We start from the raw sequence: 27,504 nt of genomic DNA, 5'->3' as shown, positions 1-27,504 counted from the left end.
TAAGCAAGGGACAGGGGTAGCATGAGGATCCCATCAGTGTTGTGTTATCTGGCTCAAGGAAAATGCTCCCAACACAAGTCAGGAATCTCTCCAGCAGGAAGCCACACCACTGTAATTCCCACTTCCCTTTCCCATCCCAATTCTGCAGCCACCAACACCACAGCACCACTGGGCAGAGGGATTTATGCACCACAAGCAGTCAGCTTTCCTCAGCACATCACTACACCAGGAATCAGAACGCCACATTCCTTGCCCAAAAAAAACAGGATATAGCCCCCATGGGAGCACAAGAGGCTGAAGGAAAGCACACATTGAAAACTACTTTTAAAGTTGTTTTTATCCTGCAGTTTCTGCCTCAGCCTTGAATCCTTGTCTAGCCAAGTTCCCTTGCCATGTCTACCCTCTCCTTCAAACATCATCTCCAATCCCCTTCCCAAACTCTTCCACACTTTTCCAGCAATGGCACAAAATCCCTAAGTAAGAGCCTCTCAACTCCCAACACCTCTCACTCACCTTTGGGAAACTACAATTCCACAGGACATCCGTGATCTACACCCTTTCATCAGCTATTCCAGAGAATGCACAAGAGTTTCCATTATGAACCCAAAGAAACAAAGGTTTTTGCTTACAGATGAACTTGGAAGCAAAAGCCTTTCTGCTCCAGCGTTAGAAGATCTGTTTTTGGCTTCTCATCCGTTTTGGCAAGAGGCTGTAGCCCAGCTTGGTGCAGCCACCACTGGCAGGCACCTTCCCAGAGTGGTGGGAGCCTGATAAATCCAAAGGTTTCTGCTATCAGACCCACTCTTCCCAGTCAAAATCAAAGGGCAAGACCACACTCAAAGACAACAGAAGGAAACAAAAAAAAAAAGAAGCTGTATTTTATACATATTCTCCAACAAGCAATAAGGGAGTTTCTTCTCCAACTAAATAGATGGGATAATGCACATCCACAGACCTGGATACAGCTGCTATAGCCTCAGGTGTGAGACAGTACAGCTTCTCATTCTATGATCACAAGAAAGTCAGGAGGTTCGGGTAAAAATGGTACACATCACAAGTGTAGAAAACTGAAGACACTGTACAAAGGGTCCCAAACACAAAGCTTTCCCTCTCTTGAGTTTGCTTTCTTCTATCTGCACTTGGAGGGAGCCATCCCAAACCTCCCAGCCACAGGCAGTCACAGCTGTGTAACAGCACAGTCTCCCAACAACTCTAAATAAATGTTCTTCCTTCAAAAGGGCTTTCAGGGATTGCTGAGTTTTGCCTTGTTACTTCAAACCACCACTGTGCTTAATGAACTCAGATACCTAAAAGAATAAGCTTTACTATATACATTTAAAAATTGAGGAAAAGTTCTCTAAAAATATGCTTTTGAATTTGACAAAATGCTCCAGCTGCTCAGGTTGGAGGAACACCTCCAAGCTGTGCAGCAGCTTGTTAGCAGAGACCAAACTAAAGGACCTAAAGAAGGGGAGCCAGCCCAGACCTTTCCCTGTGCTGCTGGGCTGCTCCCAAAACTGCACCCATCTCCTTCAAGGACACTCACTGTATTCCAACAGCAACAACCCAGATCTGCTGACAAGGAACCAACATAAGATGGGCCAAACACTAAAGGGGGACAGGGAACACATGCCAGGGCCAAGAACAGGGGGACTGCCACATGTCAGAATCCATACAAGCGCTAATTAAAGCTAGTGTTGGCAGGGGAGAGTCAGGAATCAACATGGAAATGCCAACAGAGCCTCACAAGACTGCTCCTGTCTCCTATGTGACACCAGCTACAATGCTCCTGTGTGCTGCAGAAGCTGATGGTCATGCTGGGGAAAGAAGGAAGCAGCTTTTCCTTTTGGGCGAAAGCTCCTTCCTATCATCCATGTCCTGTCCTTTGAAATCTGCGCCACTGAAAGGGCACCACGAGCAGGTTAAGTCCTACACAGGGACCTCTGAGGCAGCTGAGGCCAGCACACTCTAGAAGGTGTTTTTCAGCTTGGCTGCCACAAGCACAAGAATCTCTCCAATCTTTTTCTGCCAATTCTCTATGTCCTTGGAGACATCACACCAGAGCTCTCCGTGGCGAGGTTCGGCATTCTCACAGCGCTTCCTCACCTCTTCTTGTTGTTCCTACAGGGAAGAGAAATGACAGATTGTCCTGGTTTGTTCCAGAAGACAGCCAAAAATTGAACCCTCCCTGATTCAAACACTCTTTCGAAGACTATGGTGGGGTTTGGGGTCTGTTATTTTCAAAGGAAGTCCAAGTCAAAATTCAGAAGCAGTAAGTCTCCTGCCCGGCTGAACAAATTGGCTGAGCTGCAGGTAAGCAAGTTTTGGCTATTGCAGAGAAACTGCAGCAGAAACTTCCTGTGCATTACCACCTGCAGGAGCTGTGTCAAGTGAAAGGTCTCTCTGAAGTCAGAAAATAAACACCCCCATCATTTCAGCAGTAAAAACTGCTGTAAGAGATGAGAGTTGCCTGTTCCTCTGCCTGTGTTCACGTGCAACCTGTACTCGACACTTGGGAAGAAATAGCCCCAGTTACACAAACCCAGCACCACAATGCCAGCACAATCCCTCTGAGCAAGCTTAAGTTTTACAAGAGGAAGATTAATTTCAGAGATTTTTGCATGAACCAGCAGGACTGTGGACAGCAAAGCAGCCTGAAACACAGCTCAGCTAATGACAGCACCTTTGAAAAGCCACCACACAGGCCTGTTCATGCTCATTCATGACCAGGCGTGACACCCAGCCTCCCCTGTGACCACACAGGCAGGAGCAGTGGCAGCGTGCTCAGCCCAGCACTGCAGCACTCCCAGGACTGGGCAACCCCTGCCAGCCAGGGATTGCTGCTGCCTCCCCTGTTCCCAGGCACACACTCACCTCTGTGCCGTGCTGGAGCTCAAATTTGTAAAAGAAGGCCCAGGCATCCCCCAGGTCAGAGTCTATCTTCACGGTGCGGTGGAACCACTCTCTGGCCTTGGTTATTTTCCGCTCGCTCCAGAACAGCCTGGTGGGAAAAGCAGAGGGGAGCTGACAAACAGCCTCACTTTAGAGGAAGATGGCAAGCCACAAGAGCTCCAACTTAAAGCTCTGCAGGCATTCCAGTTCTCTGCTCTCCAAGGAAGTAAACAGCAGATTTTTAGGCAACTTGCAGACCATCCTGCCCCTGGGAAGGGAGTGAGAGGACTGAAAAGAACATCCAGCACTTCCTATTCACTGCCCCACAGTGAGGCAGGATGACTTAGAGGATAACTCAGCCCCAGGCACAGACAGGCTCTGCTGAGAGGGGAAGCATTACTGAGCTCAACCTTTGCTGCCTCAATTGCCTCAATTTTGCTGTTCTAGATTTGGTGTCGAAGAGACAGGATCACGTGCCTACATCTATTCCCACTCCTTCAATTTCTATACATTTCAAGTCAATTTTAGCATCTAACAATAAAATAACTTCTAAAACCTGGTAAGTGACTGCTGTACAGTCACATGCTCACACCTACACAGCCTGCTGGAGTGGAGTGGAGCAGACCTGCTTTGTCAGCCTCATTTTCCAAGGAAAAACAAGTATGGAAGTTTCTGCACTCAAACCCCAGCCTGGCACAGCCCCACTGCTGCCATTTCATCCAGGCACTGGCCAATGCTGAAATTTCTCCCCAGTAATGAACCAGCCAAGTCAAGAGTCTCTTGGTTTCACTCCTTTGCATTAAAGAGTTCATTTGAGCTATAAGGTCTTTATCAAATCAGCCACCCCTCATAAAGAGCTTAGCCTGTCATAAAATTATACAGCTTATGTGATTGTTTTTAAGCCCTATAATACTCTTGATTGTTCTGTGTTAAATAAACTGTGACTTACAAGAGCACGAACAATGATAGCAGAGGTTTAACACCTGCAAGTAGTGGCCATTTTCAGGAACATATTTAACAAAAGTTTGTCACAGATGTGTGACACTCTGTACCTACAGAGGCAAGTCCTGATGGGTGGTGGAAGCTGTTTATGTTGGGATTAGCTGTTAAACAGCCTGAGGTTGCACCAGAAGGGGCCTGGGAGCAGTTGCCATAAAGCAAAAGTTAACATTTTTCTCACTGGCTGCTGAAGCTGAACAAGTCAGCTGTCAGAATCTGGCAGAACCCAGTGTTGCAGTCACTGGAGTGTATCCTACAGTTTTCTTTGGCTTATAAAGTACAGTTGTGAAAGAATTGGGCAACTTTGAGCAAAATGTCTCCTGTATTAACCTCTTCTGTTTCCATCACAGCTGCTGTAAGGCTGTTCACACATCAGAGCAGATGTGGCACACATCAATTCTAACAGTGGATTTTAATCACTGGAATCCTCACAACTCAACCTGGACAAGAAAACAATTCCTAGTAGATTATATTCCCATTTCAGAGAAGCAAACTACAGAACGGCTGGTGGCTTGCATTCTGGGAAAGGGCACAGCTGAAGAACACTGCCATAGGGGACATTCAGGAGCAGAATATCTAGCTCAGAATTTAAAGACACCTGACAGAATCTAGGATAGAGAGAAAAGATGAAAACTACACAGTCAGCCACATAAAATTTGAAAAATAACTAAAAAAAAAAAAGTCCCTACATTCAGAGATACTTAAAACATACCCTGAACCACTTAATAAAGCTTAGTTCACCTGACAGCACAGTGAAATCCTCTTCAAGGGACAGAAAAAAAGCAGCTTGCAGGGTGCCAATACCCAGCACTGGCTTTGTGTGAGTGTATTGCTGCATGTACCAGTCCCAGACCCACCAGAACAGCTCGAGGGCAGGCTGACATTCCCCACTTGGAATCAAGGGAGAGATTTGCACAGTTACTAGGAGACAGCTGGAGAGCTGTTCCTTGCTTTGGGACTTATTAGAGCTGCTGCAGCCAGAATCACATGGCTGTGCTGGAGTGCAGTGGTCCATCTTGGAAGCAGTCACACACAGACATGGATATTTTTACTGCATCAAGCACAGAAACTCACTTGGCCACAGCCAACAGGACATGTGGGTCATGTTCACACTTCTTGAGAGCATCCACACTCTTGGTCTTTCGTTGCGGTCGCGCTTCAAGGAAAATTGCTTCTGACCACAGGATTCCTTAATCAAATCAAGTAGGAAGATTGTTTAGTGTTATTTTGAGGTTAACCCTCCTCACCCTGGCATCAGGCTAGTGCTGTGCATCACAAGCAGCAGTACAGCCCCCACCCTGGCGGTTATTCACCCCCAACCTCATCCCAGACCAGTCTTTCCACACAGATACTTAATTCAGTACTCTGAATTTTTAGCTACTGTGTGCACCACGCTGGAGCTTCAGTTCTGGGGGGTTTTGTACCACAATTCCTGCAGCTCCAGCACCAGAGCTCAGGCTTTTCAGATGAGGCACTGCAAACTCTGGGACAGAGAGGGCAAATCAGCATTTCCAAAGGGAAAGGTATCTGTCTGTTTGAACAGGCAACTGCGGTGGCAGAAGTCTCAAAAAGTGCAAAGTACAGTCTGGGAGCAGTTTCAAGGGTGCTGGAGAGCACCAGTCTTATTGATGCTGGCTCCACACACACTGATGAAGGACAGAGTAGATCCAGGAAAGCTGGGTTTAATCCCTAGCTCCTCTCACTGCCAAAAGCAAGGAAGGAAATATGCTCAGGGGAGCATGAAATCTGCAATTTCTCATGTCAGCCAGGCACACCTGATCACTTCAAAGCAAAGCCTGAGAGCTGGTGTCTGCCAGGACTCCATCAAAGCACTCTCGCTTCCCATAAACGGCACCATGGGAACACACACGAGCTTTGATAACTGCAGTGATGGACAGGAGAGAGACTCTCTTCTTCTTGCTCTTTACATATAGGATCACAAACACCATAATATTTCTATTTTATTCTTTGTGCAGCCTGCCACCCATCAGGAATCATTTCAGCAATCGATGGACCCAAACCTCTGCTTTACATGACTGCAGGTGGCCAACCAGCCAAGTCCTGCAGGCTTTGATTATGGTTTGTTGAGGTCTAAGATAAAGTTGGAAGCAATTGTTTAAACAAAAACTGAGATCCTGCTGCCCATTTCCATAGCAACAGGCTGATCTGTAAAACAGCCTGTGATGACAAACACTCATTAGGTCATTCACAAAAACAAAGCAGGATTTTGGGTGGTGCTGCTTTGGTGACCCACTCACATGGAGAGTACCTTGCAATGAGTTTATCCTGTCATAAAAGTCACTTAATTCCCAATTATTTTACTGAGACTTAAGCAGCCTTCAAAACCTAGCCTGAAGGCAAGCCAAGCCTTGCCCTGAAGTAAGTTACTACAATTTGTAGTTACGTGACATCTTCTCCCTAAAGACGTCAACATGTTTAAATAATTAAATCTTCGTGCAATTCTGCCCCAAAATAGGGATGTGATAGGCACTTTATCCTCCCATCCCAAGAGGCAAATGTTTCCACTGCTGGTTACAACTAACTGACTTGCATCATATGACCTCTTAGGCTTTTCTTACATGAGCTAAAATAATCAAAAACCAGGACTGAACATTTATGGTTCATGATGCTATAATCATGACTGTGGTGGAAATTCACTGCCAGCACAAATTATTAAACTCACAGTGGTGCAACCAGTGCAGGCAAACCAGCAATTGGGAATCTCCTAATGCCAGCTGTATTCTAGAGGGACAGGAAAAGCACCATTCTTTTTCCACTGAACTTCCTAACTACAAACACTGAAGTGTCTTTCATTCATTTTAAACCTTGGCAGATTTCTACCAGCTTCCAAGAAAAGCCCAAAATGTTTCCACAGGAAGTCTGGGGACAAACTGTGGATCCAATAATATACTGGGTGGAAAATGGACCACCACTGACCCATGACCCCTCAGGTGTGAGAGAGCACAAAGTAACTTGGATTGTTCTCAAAGACCCTCAACATTTCCTTTGCAGAAGGATGACTGCCACCTCTCCAAAACACCATATTCTGAGACCTGGCCAAAAAGGACATGTTAGGAAAAAATGCGCTTCTATCAACTGGGCAAAACAATTGTGTTTAAAGTAGAACTGAGATCCAGCTCACCTGAATTGGGGCACTCTTGCAGTGCCTTGGCCATCAGTGTGTTTGCAATGTTCTTCAGCCCAGCTCGGTACTCCAAGCGCACAGACTCCAACCTGGTAGGGAAGAGACGCTGCTGATACTTATGACAACATTCACTAGGCTGAAACAAACACTGATGAGGGTCACTGGAAACTGCAAACATCTGCCCATATTCTGAGTATGTGTAGGTGACTGACATCTTCCCATTCCTCTCCATCTAAAAATAAATGTGACTTTCATTCCATAACGGCCCAGATAAAAAACAATCTGAAACTGGGACTGTAACAGCGAGGAGAGAGCCCTGTGCATGCTGCATGCTCTGTGCACTACAACTATCAGTAAAGAAATAACTACTTCCCAGATCCTTACAGCAGCTAGCCAGGACCACCAAAGCATTTCTGATATTCAGGGAAGTTATTAGTCCAAAAGAAACTCCAGGATGGGCATGGTCTTAAGTCCCAGGCTCAAATGGCTGAGAGGATATGAAATAGCTGTCCTGAAGAACAGATTGAATTTGTAGCCCAAATTCAGTTCAACTCCACACAACTCACCAGAGATCTGGATTCTTTGGATTCTTCAGGCGAGACTTTTCCAAGATGGCTCTTGCTCTAGTCAGCTGCCCAACTTTCTCCTCCAGCCTGGACAGCAAAAGCCACAGGGGTATGGAATGGGGGCACTTCTTCAACTGTTTTTTTAAAAAAAAGTATGCTCATAGGTAAATTGGAAAAAAAATCTTGTAATTCCTATAGAAAAGAACTTCCTTCCCTATATCCTCCCGGAGAGTTTAGCAGAAGAGACACTGATTTGATTATGTCTCTCAAATTTCTCCAGTTAGTTTTACAGCAAGAAGTGAAGTTTCTCCTGTACCCAAAATAGTCAGGTACATAAGGTATCCCTGAGCTATCCCAGCAGCAAGAGAAAGAACACACCTGCCTTTAACACAGCTACAGATTGTGCTCCTTCTGCAGATGGAGGGCTCTCATACATCCCCAAAGCACAGGAGAGTGTGCAGGGAGTCATTAGGATATGGACCCTGGCAGAAACCTGTGTCCAAATGACTTTGATGGCTGTCGACCTTGAGCATTCATATCCAAGGACACCAATTACCATTTCAAAGAGAGAGTAGTGCTCTGTAGGCCACTTCCTTTCACAGTGTGTATCTAAGAGCTGCTGAGAAAGATTTTCTTTTAAGAGTTCTGGTTTTAGTCTTTACAGGTCTTAGAGAATTACTGTGCAAAGCCTTTTTTCCTGCATGTGAGGAGTCAGGCATACAGAGAACTCTCTCCAGCAAGAAAGTCAATCTTGCACATAGGTAATGGGTAAAAGAAATTCTTGCTTATTTCATTTTTTTTTCTTTTACTGTTTTAACCAATGACAGAAATCATGTCTTTGGCTATCCATTTTGATTCAAAGACAGACACCTCTCCATACCAGCAGCACAAAGCAAACCTGCAGTAACATCCATCTTACCCCTTGATTATAAGCCTCCCGTGCTTTCTCAACCAGCTCTTTTTGTTCCTCAATTTGTCCTTTCATCATCCACAATTTGGGGAAGTCCTCATAGTGCTTGAGGGCTTCCTCACAGAGCTCCTGGGCTGCAGCAATGTTCCCAAGAACCCACTCCAACTTCACAGACTTCATGAAGACCTGAAAACAAAGCAGAGCTGTTTACCACCAGCAGCCATTGGAAAAACACAGATCTACCAAAGCAGCAGATTCCCACTTTTATGCATCCATTAGAATGTTATTGATTAGCTACAGTTTGAAGTAAAATAAAAATTAAAACATCAGCATTAAATAATAGCAGTAACAAGTAACAAAAAGAAAGGTAAATGCAAATACTAACAGAATTAGAACAGTGTGGTCCACCTGTATCTCACCTATTTACATAATTATTAACATAGATCTGGCATTTGCATTATCACAGAATCATAGAATGGCTTGCATTGGAAAAGTGGTATTTGCATAAAGAGCATAGATTTAACAGTACAACCAATTAACAAACCTTCACCAGCACAATCTAATCTCCTCAGATCCAAGCTACCAAGACAACCTTTTCTTACTTATGGCTTCAGGCTCTGTTGTCCTGCTTATTACAAACTGTACATGTACTTTTCTGTCCCTCAAATCCTTCCTTCTGGCTATGCAGGGAAGCCATAGCTATGAGAAATATATTACAAACCAAAGGCTCTCTCACTGCTCTTTGATCCTCATCCTCCCCATTCCCAAACTCCCTCACTGTGACCTCACAAGAGAGGCATCAAGTCTGAGAGCAGAGCTTCAGCCCCAGCTGCAGAAGCTCCCTGACTCAGGGAGGAAGAGGACAGTTAAAAAGATGTAGGATGTAACAACAAGGGAGGAGGAACAGAGGACAGAGATCAAACTAACTTTTCATTTACTTGGACAAGTTAAAATGCTTTTGTATGAAGAGCTGAAAATGGACAGTTTATCATACCAGACGTAACTGGAGATAAACACAGGAGTGTAACTTTAAGCACCAAACCACCCCAGAGCTGTCTTTAGTAGAAGCATAAGTGAGTCTTCTGTGAAAGCATTTTCTCTTTTTTCCAAGACGTGCTTTTATGCAAAACAAACATTACACAAACAGCTGTAAACTGGGAAATTCCTGACTTTTGCCATTTGTGTAAAAAACCAATTGAAACCCTTCACTTGATCCTAGCCTTTTTTTCCCATCATGCCATGACTTTGTGTCGCAATTCGAAGCGCTCGGCAAAGCGGCCACATGCCCCGGAAGGCAATGGCAGGGAGCCATAGGGTCAATCCCTATGGCCACAGAACTGAAGGAACTCCTCCTTCCGTCCCAAATCCCCCGTGGCCAAGAGGCCTGAGCCTCTCCACCCTCCACACGTCCTTACCCTTGCTGTGGGGGCACTGCTGCGAGCCTTTGCCAGCAGCCTCCTCGCTCTTTCATACTCATTGTTCTCCGACTCGAGCTTCACGGCAGCCAGCCAGATCTCCTCGCTGTTGGGGTTGGCCTGCAAGAACACAAAGTGACAGACAAATGCACACAGTGAATCAACAGCAGATTTAATCCTCTGTTTGATCCAGATTAAAATTGAAATCAGAGCTTTGTCAATCCACAGTAGGATTTTTTTCACTGTAAGCTCCTCCCAGTCTTCTTTGACCTTTGAAGTTTATAGAAATCCTCCAAAACAGATGGGCAACACAAAGATATATGCCAGTTTAGAAGTTGGATGCTTCTCAATTGTTGAAAACCAGTAATGCTTGATCTTCTGAACTTCCAGTTTAAATACTGAAAACATCACAGGGTCTGACACAATGAGACCCTCATTTTATTACCCTCAAGCAAAAAAGCTGCAGCTTTAATTCCCCACTGAGGTCTGTGAAAACTCTTCCAATAAAAGTCATTTCAGTCAAGAACTTTTCAGCCTACTAACAAAGAGCACCGAGAACAGATTAAGGAAGTATCTTTTACCTTCCATGTCAAGACCTGTCTTTTTTTTTTTTCTCTTTTAGCTTTTAAGCCTAATTCCCAGTGTTAGAAACACTTTGCCTATCTCTGCTACAGCATCCAGCAGGCAATTCCCTTCATTAGTGGGTTTGATCCAAGACATAAGTAATGCAGAGACTTCATTAGGGCAGACCACAATCCTTCCCTTGAGGTGACCCAAGACAACAGGATTTTGATCCATGACTGGGGTTGGTGGGAGTCATGCTAGTAAAATGGATGGTTTGCAAACTCACAGAATCACAGGCTGGTTTGGGTTGGAAGGGACATTAAGGATCATCTCATCCCAATCCCATGGGTAGGGATGCCATGCACCAGACCAGGTTGCTCAGAGCCCCATCCAACCTGTCTTTCAACACCTCCAGGGATGGAGCAGCCACAACCTCTCTGGACAACTTGTTCCAGCTCAGAACTACTTAGTGTAGAACTACTGAAAGAGCAGTACCACAGCCTTGCTTCCAGCTTGCTATTTTACAGGAGAACATTTTGCCACACAAAGCAATCAAAGAACAGCGGAAGTTTCCATCACTCTGAAAGGCAGCAGGAATCGGGTGTTGACAGAAAAAGCCTGCTCTGTATTCTTTACCTGTCACATTTAACACTCTCTGACAAGTGTAACAGACCCACCTGGAAAGCCAGGGCCAAGATGCTTCTGGCTGCTGGCACATCTCCTGCCAGCCACTTGGATTTGGCTCCCATGAGCCACAGAACCTCTGCTTTGGGACAGTGAGCAACAGCTCTCTGCAAAAGAGCCTCCAAGGATTCTCTGAAGACAAGAAACAGCAAGTTACAATCCCTCAAAGTACTGCCAAAGGCGAGCTCTCTCACACCATTTCTACTATCACAGTATTATAAACATTGTTGCAAAGTCCAATGTTGTAAACCTTGATAAGTTGTTTCATAACAAGGAAAGGGCGGGGTCTTTTTTGACAAGGGTTCTGAAATCAGCATTCCACAAACGGCTCATTGTTCAGACACCTTTGATAGCCTCTGTGGAAAGAGCCCTCACACAAACAGCTCTTTTCTCTTGGAAAGAGACATTCTGCTTAACAAACCTTACTAGAAGCTAACACAGGAAGGTTTTCAGAATTATTAGATGAGGTTGGCTTGATCTTATGCAATTTATTTTTTTCTCCCCTCGCAAATACGCTTTTCAGATAGAACATCGGGCTTAAAAGCCAGCCACCACTGGGAAACATGGGAAATCAACATCAAAAGAGAAGGTACATTTGTTCCCAACAGAAAAAAAAAGGCTCGAATGAGGAAGATCTCAGCATCTGCAGTCACTTTCACAACATAGCCTTGTTGGCTTTAAATAAGGATGATTCCACGTGTATAAGTGGCCTACTGCAGAGAGTGTTTGCTTTAGTCTAAGCTGTGGGCAGAAAGTTTCTAACATGTAAAGTTTTGTGAATAAACTGTAAAAAGAGCCTGAGCTGTAATAGTATAACACCAATCTTAATTCAGAATGTGATACACATTCACAGTGTTTAATCAGAAAATACCAGGGATGCTTGGACACCTTCAGCCATGAAGTAGTTTATCTATGAAAACTAAATAAAACACATAGGGATTTGTATCCCTATATTTTTCCAGAGAAGCCTTCTCAAAGACAATTGTTCCTACCTTGTCTCTTCACAGCTATTTTTACCACGTAACCCCTATTGCCAAAAACCATTTTATGGCTTCATAAAACTTAAGGATGTTCTGAGCACAACAATAAAAAAGAAGGTCAGACCTGCAAAAAACGCCAGTGAGTTTCATCCAGCTGCACTAACTCTGCACTTGCACCACACCAGGGACCAGGCTGTAGTTTTCCTTCATCCCCAGCCTGCCCCCCTGTCACAGGGATGAAGCCCTCCACGCAGGGGTCGTGCCGCACACGTACCTGGTTCCGTGGTTCTTTTCAAAGTAGGCTGCTCGCAGCCACACACTCTTCTTGCTCGGGAAGACTTGCAAGGCATAGGCATAAATGGCTCGGGCACACTCCAGGGCATTATGAGCAACACACTGAGGGAAAACAGATCAGGACTAAGTCAGCTTAAGGGAGCACTGGAATCGAGAGCAAGCAGGAATTACACATGCACAATTCAACCCAGAACGCAGTAACTCGGTGTAATCCATGAATTGAGGCATTAATAGAGAACAGAACACTTACAATCAGCTTTTTAAAAGGAAGCAGGGAAGGAATTTCGAAGTATCCCTCTACAGAGCACAAGAATCCCTGGCCTTTCAATGGGACTGACACTCACAGGACAGCTTGAAACATCAGCAAGGCATTGGAAAGGATCTCATGTTAGCACTTCATTTTGTTATTTCACAGGCAAAACCCTAAGCACCACAGCATGTGCCCCCCACTGCTCCGAGCCCAATTTAAGGCCAGTGAAGTTGGACATTTCTCATGCTGAAATATGATTTAGTTCTTAGCACATGTTCAAACTATTCCCCTAAAGCAAAAAAAGCCTGGTAAAACTTTTACCCACTCCCTTGTCCAGTCTTACATTAACTCCTGAGCTACAATGCCTTGAAATTCAACTCCCAGCTCCTTTACTCATAACTCAATCTGTGTTGATGTCTCATACTCACCAAAAAAAAAAAAAAAAAAATCCACACCAAGTTAGCAGACAAGCTATACCAATATGAACTTTTTGCTTAGTAAAAACTGAAATCTGAATAAAGCTCTATAATAACCTCCTGAGGCAGAGACTGGCCAAAGGCAGGCCAGTGGTGTGGGAATCACATCCACTTTCACTGACAAAGTCTATTCCCAGGCACCAGTTCAATTTCCTCTAACGAAAAAACACAAACCCACAATAAAACAAAACCAACAAAAAGCAGCATCACAGCTGGACATACACTGTCTGCATCTTCCATCCAGGTGTGTTTCCGATCCTCTTCCTCGATCCCAATCCCAATCACAGCTCTCATGATTGCCTGGCATGTGGCCACACTTCCAGCTTTATCACATTCCTCGGCATCCTAGAAACAACAAGGAAAGCCCTGCTCATTGTTAGGGCTCAGCACAAGAGGTTAAAGTCTGCAATGGCAACTCCTCAGGCACAAACAGAGACATTGTTGTCACTGCCACAGCACAAACATCTCATTGCTCAAACACACCCTGACACTGAGCAGGAGCCTGCACCCACCAGGAAGGTGCTGCAGCTGTACACACAATCATTCACAAGCTGGTTAAGAAACAGATCACATCAATTCCATCCACTGAAAAGGTGACAATGTGTGATCTTTCCAGACCCAGAAGGCTTTTCCTACAGCTCCACAACCCTGGGCTGACCCAAGCAGGGACCTGGCCAATAAAAAAAGCAAAAATTTCACAAGGAAGAACTGTAACATCAAAACTACTGACCTTCTTTCAGCTTTGAGATGATTAAGTCTCAATAAGGGCTTAGCAATAACTAAATTCAGGAGTATACCATCAAGCAGTGTAAAGTCAAAGGTACAAGGACTCTCTCACCAGACCATGTATGGAAAAGTGGAGTTTCCTGACACCCAAAACTTTCAGAAAGCCAAGCATGTCTTGCTTCAACTTGTTGAAAAGCCCTCTGATCAGATAACAGAAATGGAGCAGTTCTAGTACTGAGAAGGAACTCGAGAACATAATGATGCAGAGGCTCTGCTCATGGATTTTTTAAAAGAGAAGTTGAAATGAACCTTTAATTGTTTTCACTGCTGTAAAGAAAGTCAGAATTCTTTTAGATGTTAACAAGGATATCCATTTAATATTAAATACTTCATTATCAATGCTCTTAAGCAGTCTAAGATTTTGCTGCCTTGACCCACTGTAAATTATTTTAGTAGGAAACTGCTTTAAAGACTTACGATCAAACAAAAGACAGAACACATTCAGGAAAAAAGAGCTTCAGTACAGGACTAACAGAATATTTCCTACATGCTGCAAATGCAGCATTTGTATTGATTTCTCATAATGCCACTTGACAAAGACTTGTGAGGCAAACAAATACCTGTCAAGCCAAAAGAGATATATGCAAAAAAATACATAAATCCTTCACTGAAGGTTTTAAGCCTCCATCCTACTTAAGGCAGCAGCTGCTTCAACTTGAAGCTACTTATCTTCCATGACAGAAGCAAACCAGACCTTTCTCAGCAAAACACATGTGATGTTACCCTAGGGTATCACTTAAGGCCTTGACCCCACTGAACTTTTTTGTCTCATCTCTTGTCTCTTCACAGGGACCTCCACTGACAAGCCAGGTGCAAAATGACTCTGTCCCACAACCATCAGCAGCCTTCAGAACAGAACCTGAAGAGTCCCCCTGGGTCGTCAAGACCCAGCACATACCTGTATCCACTGCTCCCTGTTGATTTCCACCCCGTTAGCCCTAAGAGATGTGATGGCTCTGTCAATGATTTTCTCCACCATCTGGGTGTTTCCATTGGCTTCCTCCAGTTTGGCAGCAGTGATCCAGATGTGACGATCCGTCGGGATATTCTCCCGGGCTTTGTTAAGGACTTTACGAGCGTTCTCATATGTCTCCAGCCTTGCCAGCGCCAGCCACAGCTGCAGAGCAACAAAAGATGGATTTGAGATGAGAACAAGGAGATGACAAGGCTGGTGTACAGCAGTGTGAGCCCACAGAGATAAGCAGCTTCACGCTGCTTGCTACTGGTTGGCAACAGTCCTCAAGCACTGCAAGGAGGCTGTGGAATACCAGCGGAGGAGAGGAGAACAGGCTGCTACTGCCCTTGAAGCTCAGTCCTGATCATCTCTGGATATCATCCCCATCTGCTGGGCTGTTATACTCCTTTTTTCTGTTCACATCACCTCTCAAACAGCTGAACTGAACACTCTAGTTTGGTGTTTCAGAAATGAGTAACTTTTTAGATTCACCAGGTTAAATGTTCACTTGTCTTCCCAAGGCACCACACATGGACACAAACATGGCTCAGCGCCTACAGCAGGCACAGCTGTGCACTGCCGTGACTAACCTAACCATTACACACCAAAATGAGGCATGTAATGACCACCAGACAATTAACTCCAAAGAAAAAAAAAAACACATTCCACTACTCATCATGTCCTTCCCACTGTGCCTGAAGCATGTGGGAGAAAACTTTGTGTGGAGAAATACTGCTCACCCTGCCTTTTGCCTGCAAAGCTCTACTGCCAGCCTGAAGTGGGGTGTAGGTTTTTTTTTTTATTTCACTTTTTTTTTTAAACTCACTTCAACACTGGTTGGACAGCACTCCACAGCCCGGCTCAGCATGATCCTGGCATCCTCAGGTTCCTCCAGCTCCACGGCTGCTTTCCACAAACGCACAGAGTTTGGAACATGCTCAAGGGCTAGAGAGGCAAAACCATTATGTCAATAATGATAAAATAGTTTACCAATTTTCTGTATTTTCTAAACATAATATAATAAAGGATTTGTGCTATTACAAGGAAATGTCCTGAAGGAGGGAAAGGAGGGAATTTACTTATTTGCTTGCTTCAACAATGATAATTTAAAATCAGAAAATAAAACACTTAATCATTTTAATTGGAAACAGGTTTTGGAGAGCCAAGGGCTTTTTTGTTGTACATGCTGTAATTGCATCCTCCTCAGTAAAACACCTGGCTGAACAAAGCCTCCAGTCTCAGCAAATGAGCAGATGAGGATCTTCAACACTGGGCAGCTTAAATCACGCTGGGTCTGCCTTTATAGAAAAGGAGCATCTTCAACACTAACTAATAACACAGCCTTGTTCCCTACATGATGAAACTGCCCCTTCACAATGCAATTTTCCTGTAAGCCTCTCCTGACAGCTCAATGGACCCCAGCTTAACTTCCCAAAAAGCTGTTGTCCTGCCATGCAAATATAAAACAAGGATACATAAAAGCTTAAAGGTCTTGCTGACACTAAGCCATGAGTACCAAGAGTGCTTCCAGCAATTCAATATGGACTCCATCTAATTAGGATTCTTCAAGGCTTCCTTAATCTTGCCTAAGAGTTAGCTGCTGCTGGTAGAACTGCATTCTCTGCAGCCTCTCCTACATGTGCTGTCTGAAACATTAAATGCTAAACAACAACTTTCTTCAGCCCATCTCGTTAAGAGATTGAGAAACCAAAGGGGTTTTTTGAGTCTTTTGTCACTCCAATTTGCACCCCAGACTGCTGAAATCAGCTGCATTGCAGCATTACTTCCACTGCTTCCATGGTGACTGTACACAAATGTGCCATAGTTACAGAGGACTGAGCACAACCCTCTTCAATAAAGCAAGCACAATCACAGGGACACAAAAATGAGTGGGAAAAGGCATCTAAAACCACTTTGGAACTAGCAGGGCTTCCAGGCAAGGCTGTTCTTTGAGGCATTGCTGCAGATGCAGAGGCACAGTGCTGAGCCTCAACTCAGAGCACATCCCACCTCAACGTACACAGAGATTTACAACAAGCATTAACCATTTGTCTCCGAGTCTGCAGCTGCAGGAGATCTTCCTGAAGAATTTAAGTGAGTAATGTCAGCCTCCAAGAGCTGAAAGCATCACTCTGCAGGACTGAACATGTTTCCATAAATATAGAATTTGATTTTTAGACCTCAAGCTGTATTTCAGCCACTCAGCTTGCTGGGCCTCCAGTCAGACTGAGGCTTTAAAAACTCCAGAGGTTCTGCTGGATGGTAGGAATGCACACAGCAAACAGAGAGGAGAAATGCATTATGAAAGGTCACACTTCAGTGACATTATCTGGCACTCAGGCCTTTTTATTTTGGGAGAAATAATGGGTTATGCTGCCACTTAAGGCTCCAAGCTCCATATTACTGATGCTCCCTAGGCAGCAGAGGAGCACTTGAAGCTGTTAACAGGCAGAAACTGGGAAGAGAATGATAAATCCAGTTCCATTCCACTAACAGCTTTGTATCAAGAGATTAGGTAGGTGTTTCCAAAAACTGAATGTTTTTCTCTTCATAAATACAGTGTCTGAAGCAAAGCTCAGTACTTAGTGAGTAAGTCACTGCTCTCACACAAGACCCCCCCTGCCTGAGCTGGGCTCACAGATCTATTTCTGCTCTTTTAAAAGTGTTTTTCTGTTCAATGTCTGTGACTGTTCCTGAGAAGGACACACGGTGTCACAGGAGCAGCACTTCACACCATGTTGCACTGCAGAGCCAATGGAAATTTAAAAAGCTACTGAATAGTTAATATCTGAACTCTTTAGAACTTCAAATCCAGCACCTTTGAGACATCTTTCATCAAGATGTAGTAAGAGGTCATTTCATTAGAGATCTGCTATTTTACATGCAAGAGGTAAGAGGTGGGAGGCAACTAATTCCTTTGAACCTAAACCACTCAATACTGCAGACTGCTTCACAATGATTCAGGAAATGTGTTAAATCCAGACCCTTTTCCCTGTCTAGATTAAAGGCAGGAGATGTAACTAATACAATTCAGTAGTCATGAAGGAACTAATCTCTACTGACACAGGCCCAGCTACTTAAAGTAATCAAAGAATTCGTATTTTGAACCTCTGAGGAAGACCTGGGCTCAGGACAACACAACAAACTGCTGTTGAAGAGCTCATTGTTTGGAAAACAGCAATTCCATGAAAGAGGAAAGCCTCCAAGTGCAATGGAATCCAAGAAAACCTAAGGTTTCAGGTAAGCACCAAAGAGAAAGGCTCTTTGTCAAGGACAAAACTTGCTACACTAAAGCAAATCCTGCAGCTCAACAGGCTCAATGATTTGAGAACCTCAGGACCTCTAGAGCTCCTCCAGCAGCAGCCACTGTGGCGTCTAACAGGCTACAAGCAAGTAGGAACAATCAATTCAGGTATCTTTCCAAAAAGTATCACAAGGTGACATCTAGAGCACCTTTTTATCCTTAGAACATAATTTTTTAATTGCTTTCATCTACTTAACTAATTGTGATCAAGCAGGAACTGGCTTAGGTAAGTGAAATACCATTTTAGAATTGTTCAGTACCAGCAGCTTTCTGCTGAAGGATGTTTTACAAACACTTCAACACCTTTGTTCTTCGGCTCAACAGCAGCAAGCTCCACCATTAGTACACAAACTGTCAGCTGTAATTTCAACAAGGAAGCAAAAAAAGCACCTGAACTTATAGCCACATCTTGAACAACTTACAACACAATACCAAGAGTGCAATGCCTTCATTCCCTGAGCCCACAAGAGCTCTCACCTTTCCTAAGGACACGTTTCTTGGCACGGATGTCTGTCTCCAGCTCTGCTGCTCTGATATAGATCCGCACAGACTGTGGCAGGTGCCGCACAGCCTGGGCCACAACAGCCTTGGCTGTATCTCCAGGCTGAAGCCGAGCAGCTTCCAACCAAACATCTTCACTCTGTCAGGAAAAACAACCCATCTTCCTTTATATGAGAACAAGAATATAAAGTCACAGCTTCTGGCTAGGCAGGTGTTTTGTAACACAGTAGACAGTGAAGCTGTATCAGGCAGAGCCTCAGTCAAGCTTAACAGAGATTCTGCTGCTCATGAACTACAACTTTTCCCTACTATCCCACAAGGATCAGCAGGGAAGCAAGCAATTCTGACCTTAGGGCACATCTCTGTTCCTTTCATGATGAGGTTTCGAGCCACCTGGAGTTTGCCAGTGACCTCCTCCAGTCGGGCTGATGCTATCCAGGCTGGTGGATGATGAGGATTGGTCTCTCGGACGGATTTCAGGAGCAAACGGGCTTTTTTGATATCACTAAAGGAGGAGGAAAAACAGGAAGGAAAATTTTCAGCACACTGGGAAACAATTCTCCTGAACCAGGATGTGCTCAGATGCACAGTAACTGTGACCTCAAATTTTTCCGTATCAGAGACACAAATTACATTCTACCAAAACAAGCTTACATATACACACCAACACAACCAGATCACAGTGAAAACCAGTTAAGTATTTAAGCAAGATTTCTGGGAATTACAGCTGGGCACTTGCAGCCAGAAGCTGATAAGCCCAAGCACTGATGTAAGTCAAGAATTAGCATCAATATTTGCACATATTGCTCTGACTTAAACAGTAAGTCTTTATGAAACACATGTCAAACTCCAGGCTAAAGAGGTTCTCAGAGGTCGTCAATCAAGCCTAAATTGGCAGCACACAGATACAATTAACCAGGTTATTTCCTGGCTGGCAGGCAGCCACACACTGCCATCACTTTGGCATGGAAATAGGGATGGAATGGAAACAATCTCCACAATTGATGCATCCAGGTCAGATGCTAATACCTCAGCTGAAAGACTAGACCAGATCTCATGTTAAAAGAATTCATCCTCAAAAACTCACCTGGCATTTCTTACAAAATAAATGCCAGCTGAAAGCACCCACTCAGACAGATTTCCATTTACATGTAGGATCAGTGCCACTGCTAAGAGGAAAAATCTGTTAATCTTTCTTAGACTTACTTGATATCTCCTCCGTGTGTGGGAATCATGGAATTCAAGTCTGTCAAATATCCTTTTGGGTCCACTACAGTCTGGCCACTCACAGAGTCCGACACCTGGGAAAGTCAAGTCAGAGCTACTGAAATGACCACTCACAGCCCCTGAATGCCTAAAAAGACACTGTGTCTCTACAAAAATCCTAGATATTCATCTGTTCCCAAAAGCAAGAAAGGAGGAAAACACAAAGCCTTGCTTATTAGCTTTTTTCTATTTCTGAAATACAAAATTTTAACATTAAAATCCAGACAAGAAGCAGCTTGGTGATAAGCAGTCACCCAAAGGTCTTGCAGCCCTGCCAGCTAAAGGCATTCTTTTTAGAATAACCAGATTTAGATGAGAAAATCAATGATAAAGAAGGCAAAAAATCAGTATTTTTCAGCAGTTTGTCCTGTATCCTTACATAGGACAGAAGAGATGCTTCCATTGGTAGCATCCTGTGCTGATTGCCTCAAGGGCACCTCTGCTATAACCAGGCACTCTGTTCTCCCGTAATGACCAAAAATTCCAGGGACAAATCATATTTATCAGGAAATTCTATTCATTTTGAGGGCATGAAATTTGGGAAGAGATAATAAAATTATTTCACAGCTCAGCTGTTCTTGGATCTTCCAACACCCAAGAGAATTTAACACTTTTCTAAAACCAGTGACAGATCCTGCCTTCCCACATCCTTACCTGGCTTAGCCTCATATCCATCAAGGTGTTCCTGGCTTGGCCAATCTTCCTCATATCCAATTCACCGGTCCCAGGTGTCATCAAGCCTGGTGTCATTCCTCCTGGGTATGGAGTATTCAAACCCCCTGGATATGGAGTATTCAGTCCACCAAATTGCTAAAAAAAAAAAAAAAAAAAAAAAAAAAAAAAAAAAAAAAAAAAGTGAGAAAGTCACTCCTAAAACCTCTTCTGAGATTTCAAAAAATAATTCAGACTATTGGCTGATTTGCACTTCCCCAGAAGGTGCAGGACAAGGATGCCCAACCCCCACAGGTACTTCTGATATGGCTTCCCTGGACCCTAAAACATTTCTCATACAGGATTTGCAAATATATAGGTAATTACTAAAGTTTAGTCAAGTCAGTGAAATAAGCAATGAGAAAGTGAAAAATTCAAGCACAGGCATCTGGACTTGGCACATTTAAATAAGAATATCTGCAAAGAAGTCCCATGGACACCTGGAGTCAGTCTAGGGCCAGTCAGCTGCTCCTATAATTCTCTGACCACAGTAGACTCTGCCACAGAGCAACAAGCTAAATTACCTCATTTTTAGTTGACTGAAAGGCAAACCATTTTTAACACAATAACCCCAGAACTAGGCAAACCATTAGGTGAAAGCAAACTTTATTTTCTGTTTCCTCTTTGGAAGACGTTATTGCAACAGAAATGGTTGTGCTCACCAAAACTATCACCACCCCGCATTCAGCAAATAGGAAAAGAAACACTTTCGTCCATCTTTAAAACAAGAGCCAGGTTTTCTCTGCTTATCCTCATGTTTTCTCTGGTAATGGCTGTGCACTGGAAGTCTCCAGCAAGCACACTAGTTTAACATCCAGAATTCCTTTGGAAGACTCACAAACCACACCAAGTTTTTTGGCCAAGTATCTTTTCCCCAAATCCCAGTTTAACACTCATCTCTAACCCAGTTTGGCCACAGCTTGCCCAGGTTTGCTGCGTACTCACTGTCTGGCGTGGGTCCACGGAAGTGTGATTCTCCCCTGACTGCAAATGCTTTGCAAAGAAGCTGTCAGGGACAGGAGTCAGCTTCTCATAACGAGGATTCCTCTGCCGCTTGTTCCTGGCATCCCCAACCTCAGGAATACTCAGCCACTCCTCCTCAGTGACCTCCGCTAATTTCCTCTGTTCAGACAGGAGTTGTCATCAGTATTTGCTGCAGAAATGGCTTTTGAAGTGCTCTAACTCCTTAACAGATTTATTTTCTTGAAATAATTCAAGATCAATTAAACACTTAAGGGTCAGAATTTTTCCCTAATCCAATGTACAAAAGAATTAGATGCATTTAATTGGAATTTGGTTTTAGTCCAGACTGAGATTCCAAATCAATTTTGTTATTAGATTCAGCACTACAAACATTCAGATTAATCCTAGTGCCTGGAGCATTGAGTGGTTTACTACTAATCATTAGACAAAAGCTTAAACAATACATTTTACTTAAAAGAAGATTTAGTGTCAGGAGATTCTGCTCAGCTACTCCTGCAATGCCAACAAATAATCAGTTTCCCTCAAAGACAGAAGTGTAGCACCTTCCACAAAGCACAAAACAAAAATGACCAATATCAAAATCTGCAGAGATTTCACTGCCTTGTGTATCCACGTGACCAGTGTTTATTCTTCCAACAGAAAGTAATTCTAATCTGGAAAATATCAAAGTACTCGTTTGCCAATACACAAAATCTGAGCAAAGAAACCAAAACACAAAAAAGAACACACAGCCACCTCTTGTATCTCATAAAAAGTCACATTTCAGCCATTTTTCCCCCTTACTTTCAAGTCTGAGAACTGCTGTTGAATTTTGGGTCGTTCCATACGGTACTTTTCTATTTCCTCTTTTTCTCGTTGTTCCCTTAGGAAAAGGAATACTGAGGTTATGCTCAAAGTAGCACTAGCAAGTCTTTGATTAAAGTGTTGACATAACAGAAAAATGTGTTTGATAAGAGTTAGGGCATAAAATAAAGGCATTTTTTCCAATCTTATATTATCAACATTATAGCAAAAGATCCTTTATCAAATGAGACAGTTTTATAGTGTAAAAACAGACATCTCCAAGTGAACTTCAGTCTCTGACCTCCTCTCAACGAGAAGTGAATTTAACAAGTAACACATACTGTTTACAAGCATGAGGTGACTTCTCTAACAATTTCCTGTCTACTGTGCAGTCTGTGATGCATCAATATCAGTTGCTCAGCATCTCCCCACACCATCTTAATGAACTACAGTGACTCTTAATTAACTACAGTGAAGTAATTTAACCACATCCACTAGCAAAGCAAGTGGTGCAAAATACCTGCCATCCTCAATTAACCAGAAAACACCCCCTGCCAGTGCTGTAGCTTATCCTACCTCCTTTCTTTTCTGCGTTCATCCATCCTCTTGTCCAAAGCTGCATAAATAGCATCTGCTTCTTCATCATCTTTTTCATAGGGGCCACTTGAGAACAGGCTCCCAGCATAGCCATTGAACTGGAAATTGGAGAGAGAGGAAAAAAAAAAAGAGGAAAAAGGGCAGTTTTTTGAAGTTCCTGTTATGTTCCTGCAACAGCCAACAATCACCTGAAAATGCATTCACAGGCTGCTTCTGACAACACTGCATCAGACTAACACATCCCTAAATAAAAGCATCCTCCTTCTACCACCCCATGGTGGTGTTTATTCTCCCACACCATTTGAAGCAAAACTGCTACAAAATTGCTTCTTTCAAAATTGCTTCTCTCTCTAAACCACTTCTATTCAGCAATAAATGAGATCCCAGGATAGAAGTACCATTCTCTTCCATTAACCACTTTTTACACCAGTGAAAGCAAGCAGAAAGAATATCACAACAGTCAACCAAACAAAGTGGGACTTAAGAGACTACACAGGCCACTTAAGGACAATATATAGCACAGAATCACAGAGTCATTTAGGTTGGAAAAGACCTCCAAGATCATCAAGTCCAATCTTGTCAAAGCACACAAGCTTTCATTTGTGAAGAATAAAAAAAAAAAAAATACAACCCCTGAAATGCTTAAACCAATTTTTATTTATAGCTATTTTCCCAAGATTCTCAGGGCTCTGTATCAGTAATTAAACCACAATCCACGGAGCAAGGCCACAACAAAAATCTGTAAGCACCATGCCATTGTGCATACTGAGGTCTCAATCAATAAATGAAAAAGGGAATGCTGCCTGCAAACTACAGGAAACTCTGGGTTTGAAGCCTCAGCTAAGAGCAGGGCTCATAGCAAGAGCAGGGAGCTCAGGGACTCTTCTTCCACCTGGGGAAAAACATCTTCAGGATGATGAAAACCTCCTCACCTCATCGTAGTTGGTGTCATTCAAATCCTCATCGTCGTCATCTGCTGTCTGGTTCTTCTTCATCTGGTCCCCCACAGTTCTCTTGCCCGGCGGGGCGTGCCGGTCGTCCACGGGGTCGTTGGCATCGCGGGCAGGGCCGATATCAGAGCGCGTGGTGAAGCCCGTGGCTCTGCAGGGATAAACCAGGGGCTGCTCAGCTCACTGCAGCCCCAGCCTGCCACAGCCACCGCTCAGGGCAGGCGGGGAAAATATCGTTCTTTTGGGAGAACAGCATCAGGCACTCCCCATCACCAGCCAGGGGGGAAAACGGCCTTAGAATCATGGAATGGTTGGGGGTGGAAGGGACCTCGGAGCTCACCCCATTCCAACCTCCTGCCATGGGCAGGGACACCTTGCACTATCCCAGGTTGCTCCAAGCCCCATCCAACCTGGCCTTGGACACTTGCAGGGATGGAGCAGCCACAGCTTCTCTGGGCAGCCTTTTATAGGGAGAACTTTTTCCACAAATACACTGCAACCACCCAGCTCACGGCACTGCCACCTATCCCGTGCATGGCTTCCTTTCTGAACTCTGTCTCTGGGTCTCTCAGCTCTGCAGGCTGTGGGGCACCAGGGGCTGGGCATCTGGGCAAAGGGATGGGGCAGCTGGAGCTGAACCCCCACACTCGCCTGGCAGCACCCCGAGGGGCACAGCCAGCAGGATCTCCCCAGGGAAGGCAACAGCAAATCAGTGGGGGATGAACACAACTCACACCCAGCAAAGGACACCCTAAAAATGGTCTCAGCCGCGACCAAACCCCCTCACTGTTCCCTCAATAAAAGCCCCCAAGTTTGAGCATTTTTCAGACGGTCCCACCCACACACAGTCACAGGCTCAGGAGGGGCACAATCCTTTGCCGGTCTGAAGCACCCGGGAACTCATCCTCGGAGCCAGGCTCGCTTTTAAAACACAAACCCGCCCAGCTAGAGAGCGAACGCGAACCATGAGGAAAGGACAACATTGAAAAGCCGCGCGGGCCACCCCGAGGGGACGGGATGAGTGGCGCAGGGAGGTGTGACCCAGCCGGGCAGCGAAAGGGCTCGGGAGAGCCCCGGGGCCTGGCGGAGCGACCGGGCTGTGAAGGGACCGGCGCGGGGGGGGCCGGCCAGGCCTGGCGGCGTCTCACCCGCGGCCCAGCCCCGGCACGTAGCCCAGGGGCGCGGGCATGCCCAGGAACGGCTTCTTCTTCTTGTTCATGATGGCGGTGGCGGCGAAGCGACACCGAGGCGAGACCGAAGTGGGACCGGAGCAGAGCCGGGAGAGGCGGCCGGGAAAGCAGCGGCGGCGGCGGCGGCGGAAGCGACGGCGAGAGCAGGCGGCGCTGCCCGCGAGGGCAGAGCGGCACTTCCGCTCCCGCCGGCCCGGCGCGCCCCCTGGCGAGGCGGAGGTCCTGAGGCGCGGTGAGGAGGATGAGGGACGTGGGAATGAGGATGGTGGGGATGAAGGTCATGGGGATGGGGATGTTGAGCTGCGCTGTCACGGAGTTTAACATTTACAGCAATTTGTTATTTTTATTGCTATTAGGAAACGAGGAACTGCTAAGGAGCATCCCAGGCGGCGTGCGGCCCTGCAGGGAGCAAAGCTGACGCGCTGTGTTTAACAACCCCGGGCAGAATGGGGCAGAAAAGGGGGAAAAGGGCCAGGATCATCCCAGGAGGCGTGGAGCTGGATAAAGCTCACCCTTGTTTCCTCCAGCCCTTGCTTGCAGGGCTGCGAGGTGTGAGCTTTGCTTCCCCCCTTTCCGCCTGCTAAAAATTCCCTAGGCAGATTATCTCCGGGAGCAGAAGCTGGTTTTCCGCTCATTCCTTCCCAGGGGCCTCTCACTTCCAACTCTGCTGTGTGGTGACAGCAGGGCTGGCCGTGCCAAGGGACCCCAGGGCTCAGGGGTACAGGTGCAGCCCCTCAGAGCGCGTGAAGAGATGCCCTGTGCTCATCCCTCCTTCCCCTGCGTGCCCCAGGAGCTCCTGCCTCAGTTTCCCCATCTCTCGCCCTCCCACACCCGGGCTCAGGATTAATCAGCTGCCACCTGTGAAGTGTCCGGGTGACCCTGCCACCGTGTCCAGCTGTGCCAGAGAGGCTCAGGGTCACAGGGCACAGGGCCAAGGGCAGCGACAGGGCTGAGGAGGGGACGCGGCTGTCCTGGGGACTGTCCCCGTCCCGCAGCCCCCTCCCAGCCCCAGCCCCGCCCGCCGCTGCCGGTCCCTGCCAGGTCTGGGAGCAGAACCCAGCTGCGGGGAAGATAAATAGCCCCATTTTGCATGCTAATGGCATCCCAACCCCCAGCCGCTTCCCATCAATCTATTTTTGGTTTTCGCTGGAGAAAAAAAAAAATTAAAAAATAAAATGCCTTTTGCCAAACAGTTGGGGTGGCAGAGAGGGAGGGAGGCTGCAATGTCCCAGCTCTCCTGTCCACCCTGGGGTGAGGGCAGAGCCCATGGGAGCATCCCCAGCACCAGGGAGGGGTGTGGGACCCCCTGACTCCCCGGCCTGTCCAGTGAGCCTGGACCCCTCTAAATACCCAGAGCTGCATCCATGTTCTAGCACATCCAATGCCATGGAGCACCAGTGGGTCTTCCTTGTGGGCTGGGTGTGGTAAATTTGGGGGATTTTGGAGGTAAATTGGGTTCCCCCATCCTGCCAGAGGATGAAGGACTAAGGGGAGCCCATCAGGAGCCTCCCTGACCCAGGAATGGATGGGGACAGCAAGCAAGTGCCCAGTCTCTGCTGAGGCCCTGAAAGCTGCAGGAATTTCACTTTTGGGACAATCTCCTGGAAAAACTGAGCTGAGGTGAAGGATGGCAGCAGGGTGACCCCAGAATGGGGCTGGTGCTAGGGCTCCAAATCTCTCTTTACACAGCAACTCTTACACAACAAGAAAACTCAGAATAATTTATAGGTTAAGTAAAATCAACCATAAATGAGTTTTAATTGTCTCTGGGGATGGTTGGCATGTCCTGGTGAGTGCAGGGGAGGGCACTGGCTGTGTGTCCCACCCGGCCTGGGCAGCAGAGGCACTGGCAGCTCGGGGCTGATCTTCCCACAGTGCTGGAGCACAGCAGGATGAGCTGGTCAGGATCCAGCCCTCAGGCATTCCAGCCCAGCTCTACTTTTTGGGCACTCCATAGGTTTCTCCTTGGGTTTCATTTTGCAACCCAAGCCTGACACTGGGCTGCTGCAGGAACATGGCCAAAAACCCAACGGGGCAATTAATCAGCAATTATTCTGATTAGTGCAACTGGGGGGTGGTGGGGTGGGAAGCGAGGTGGGGAGAAATCCCTGAGCTGCTCCTGGGGTCATCAGGATCAGGAGGTGTCCCATCCCCATGGTGGGAAGGAATGGACTGTGCATTGCTCTGTCCTCCCAAACCAGCTTAAAGCAGGGTGTGAAGCAGGAAGAAAAGATGTTTTCTCCCTGGTGCAACAAAATCTGAAAGGGTGAAGGGGCAGCAGCCCCTGTTAAAGTTGCAAATA

General features: G+C 45.6%; 1 protein-coding gene across 1 annotated transcript; it reads right to left on the bottom strand.

Annotated features, from left to right (window-relative positions):
* Window positions 1-841: 841 nt before the first annotated feature.
* Window positions 842-25,255, bottom strand: PRPF6 (pre-mRNA processing factor 6). The gene is made up of 21 exons (XM_053992832.1): window positions 25,161-25,255; window positions 23,995-24,163; window positions 23,042-23,160; window positions 22,466-22,544; window positions 21,644-21,820; window positions 20,642-20,797; window positions 19,928-20,022; window positions 19,070-19,226; window positions 18,698-18,860; window positions 15,743-15,861; window positions 14,860-15,078; window positions 13,398-13,520; window positions 12,430-12,551; window positions 11,169-11,307; window positions 9,928-10,047; window positions 8,522-8,698; window positions 7,603-7,736; window positions 7,034-7,125; window positions 4,966-5,080; window positions 2,875-3,001; window positions 842-2,121 (listed from the first exon to the last, which is right to left on the bottom strand). The coding sequence occupies exons 1-21, from the start codon at window positions 25,229-25,231 to the stop codon at window positions 1,969-1,971; spliced, it is 2,826 nt and encodes a 941-aa protein (XP_053848807.1). The 5' UTR covers window positions 25,232-25,255; the 3' UTR covers window positions 842-1,968.
* Between the last annotated feature and the right edge of the window lie 2,249 nt (window positions 25,256-27,504).

Source organism: Vidua macroura, chromosome 17 (genome assembly GCF_024509145.1).
Source record: "Vidua macroura isolate BioBank_ID:100142 chromosome 17, ASM2450914v1, whole genome shotgun sequence".
Classification (NCBI taxonomy): domain Eukaryota; kingdom Metazoa; phylum Chordata; class Aves; order Passeriformes; family Viduidae; genus Vidua; species Vidua macroura.
Note: the sequence above shows the minus strand (reverse complement) of the source record. Positions and strands in the feature narration are given on the sequence as shown.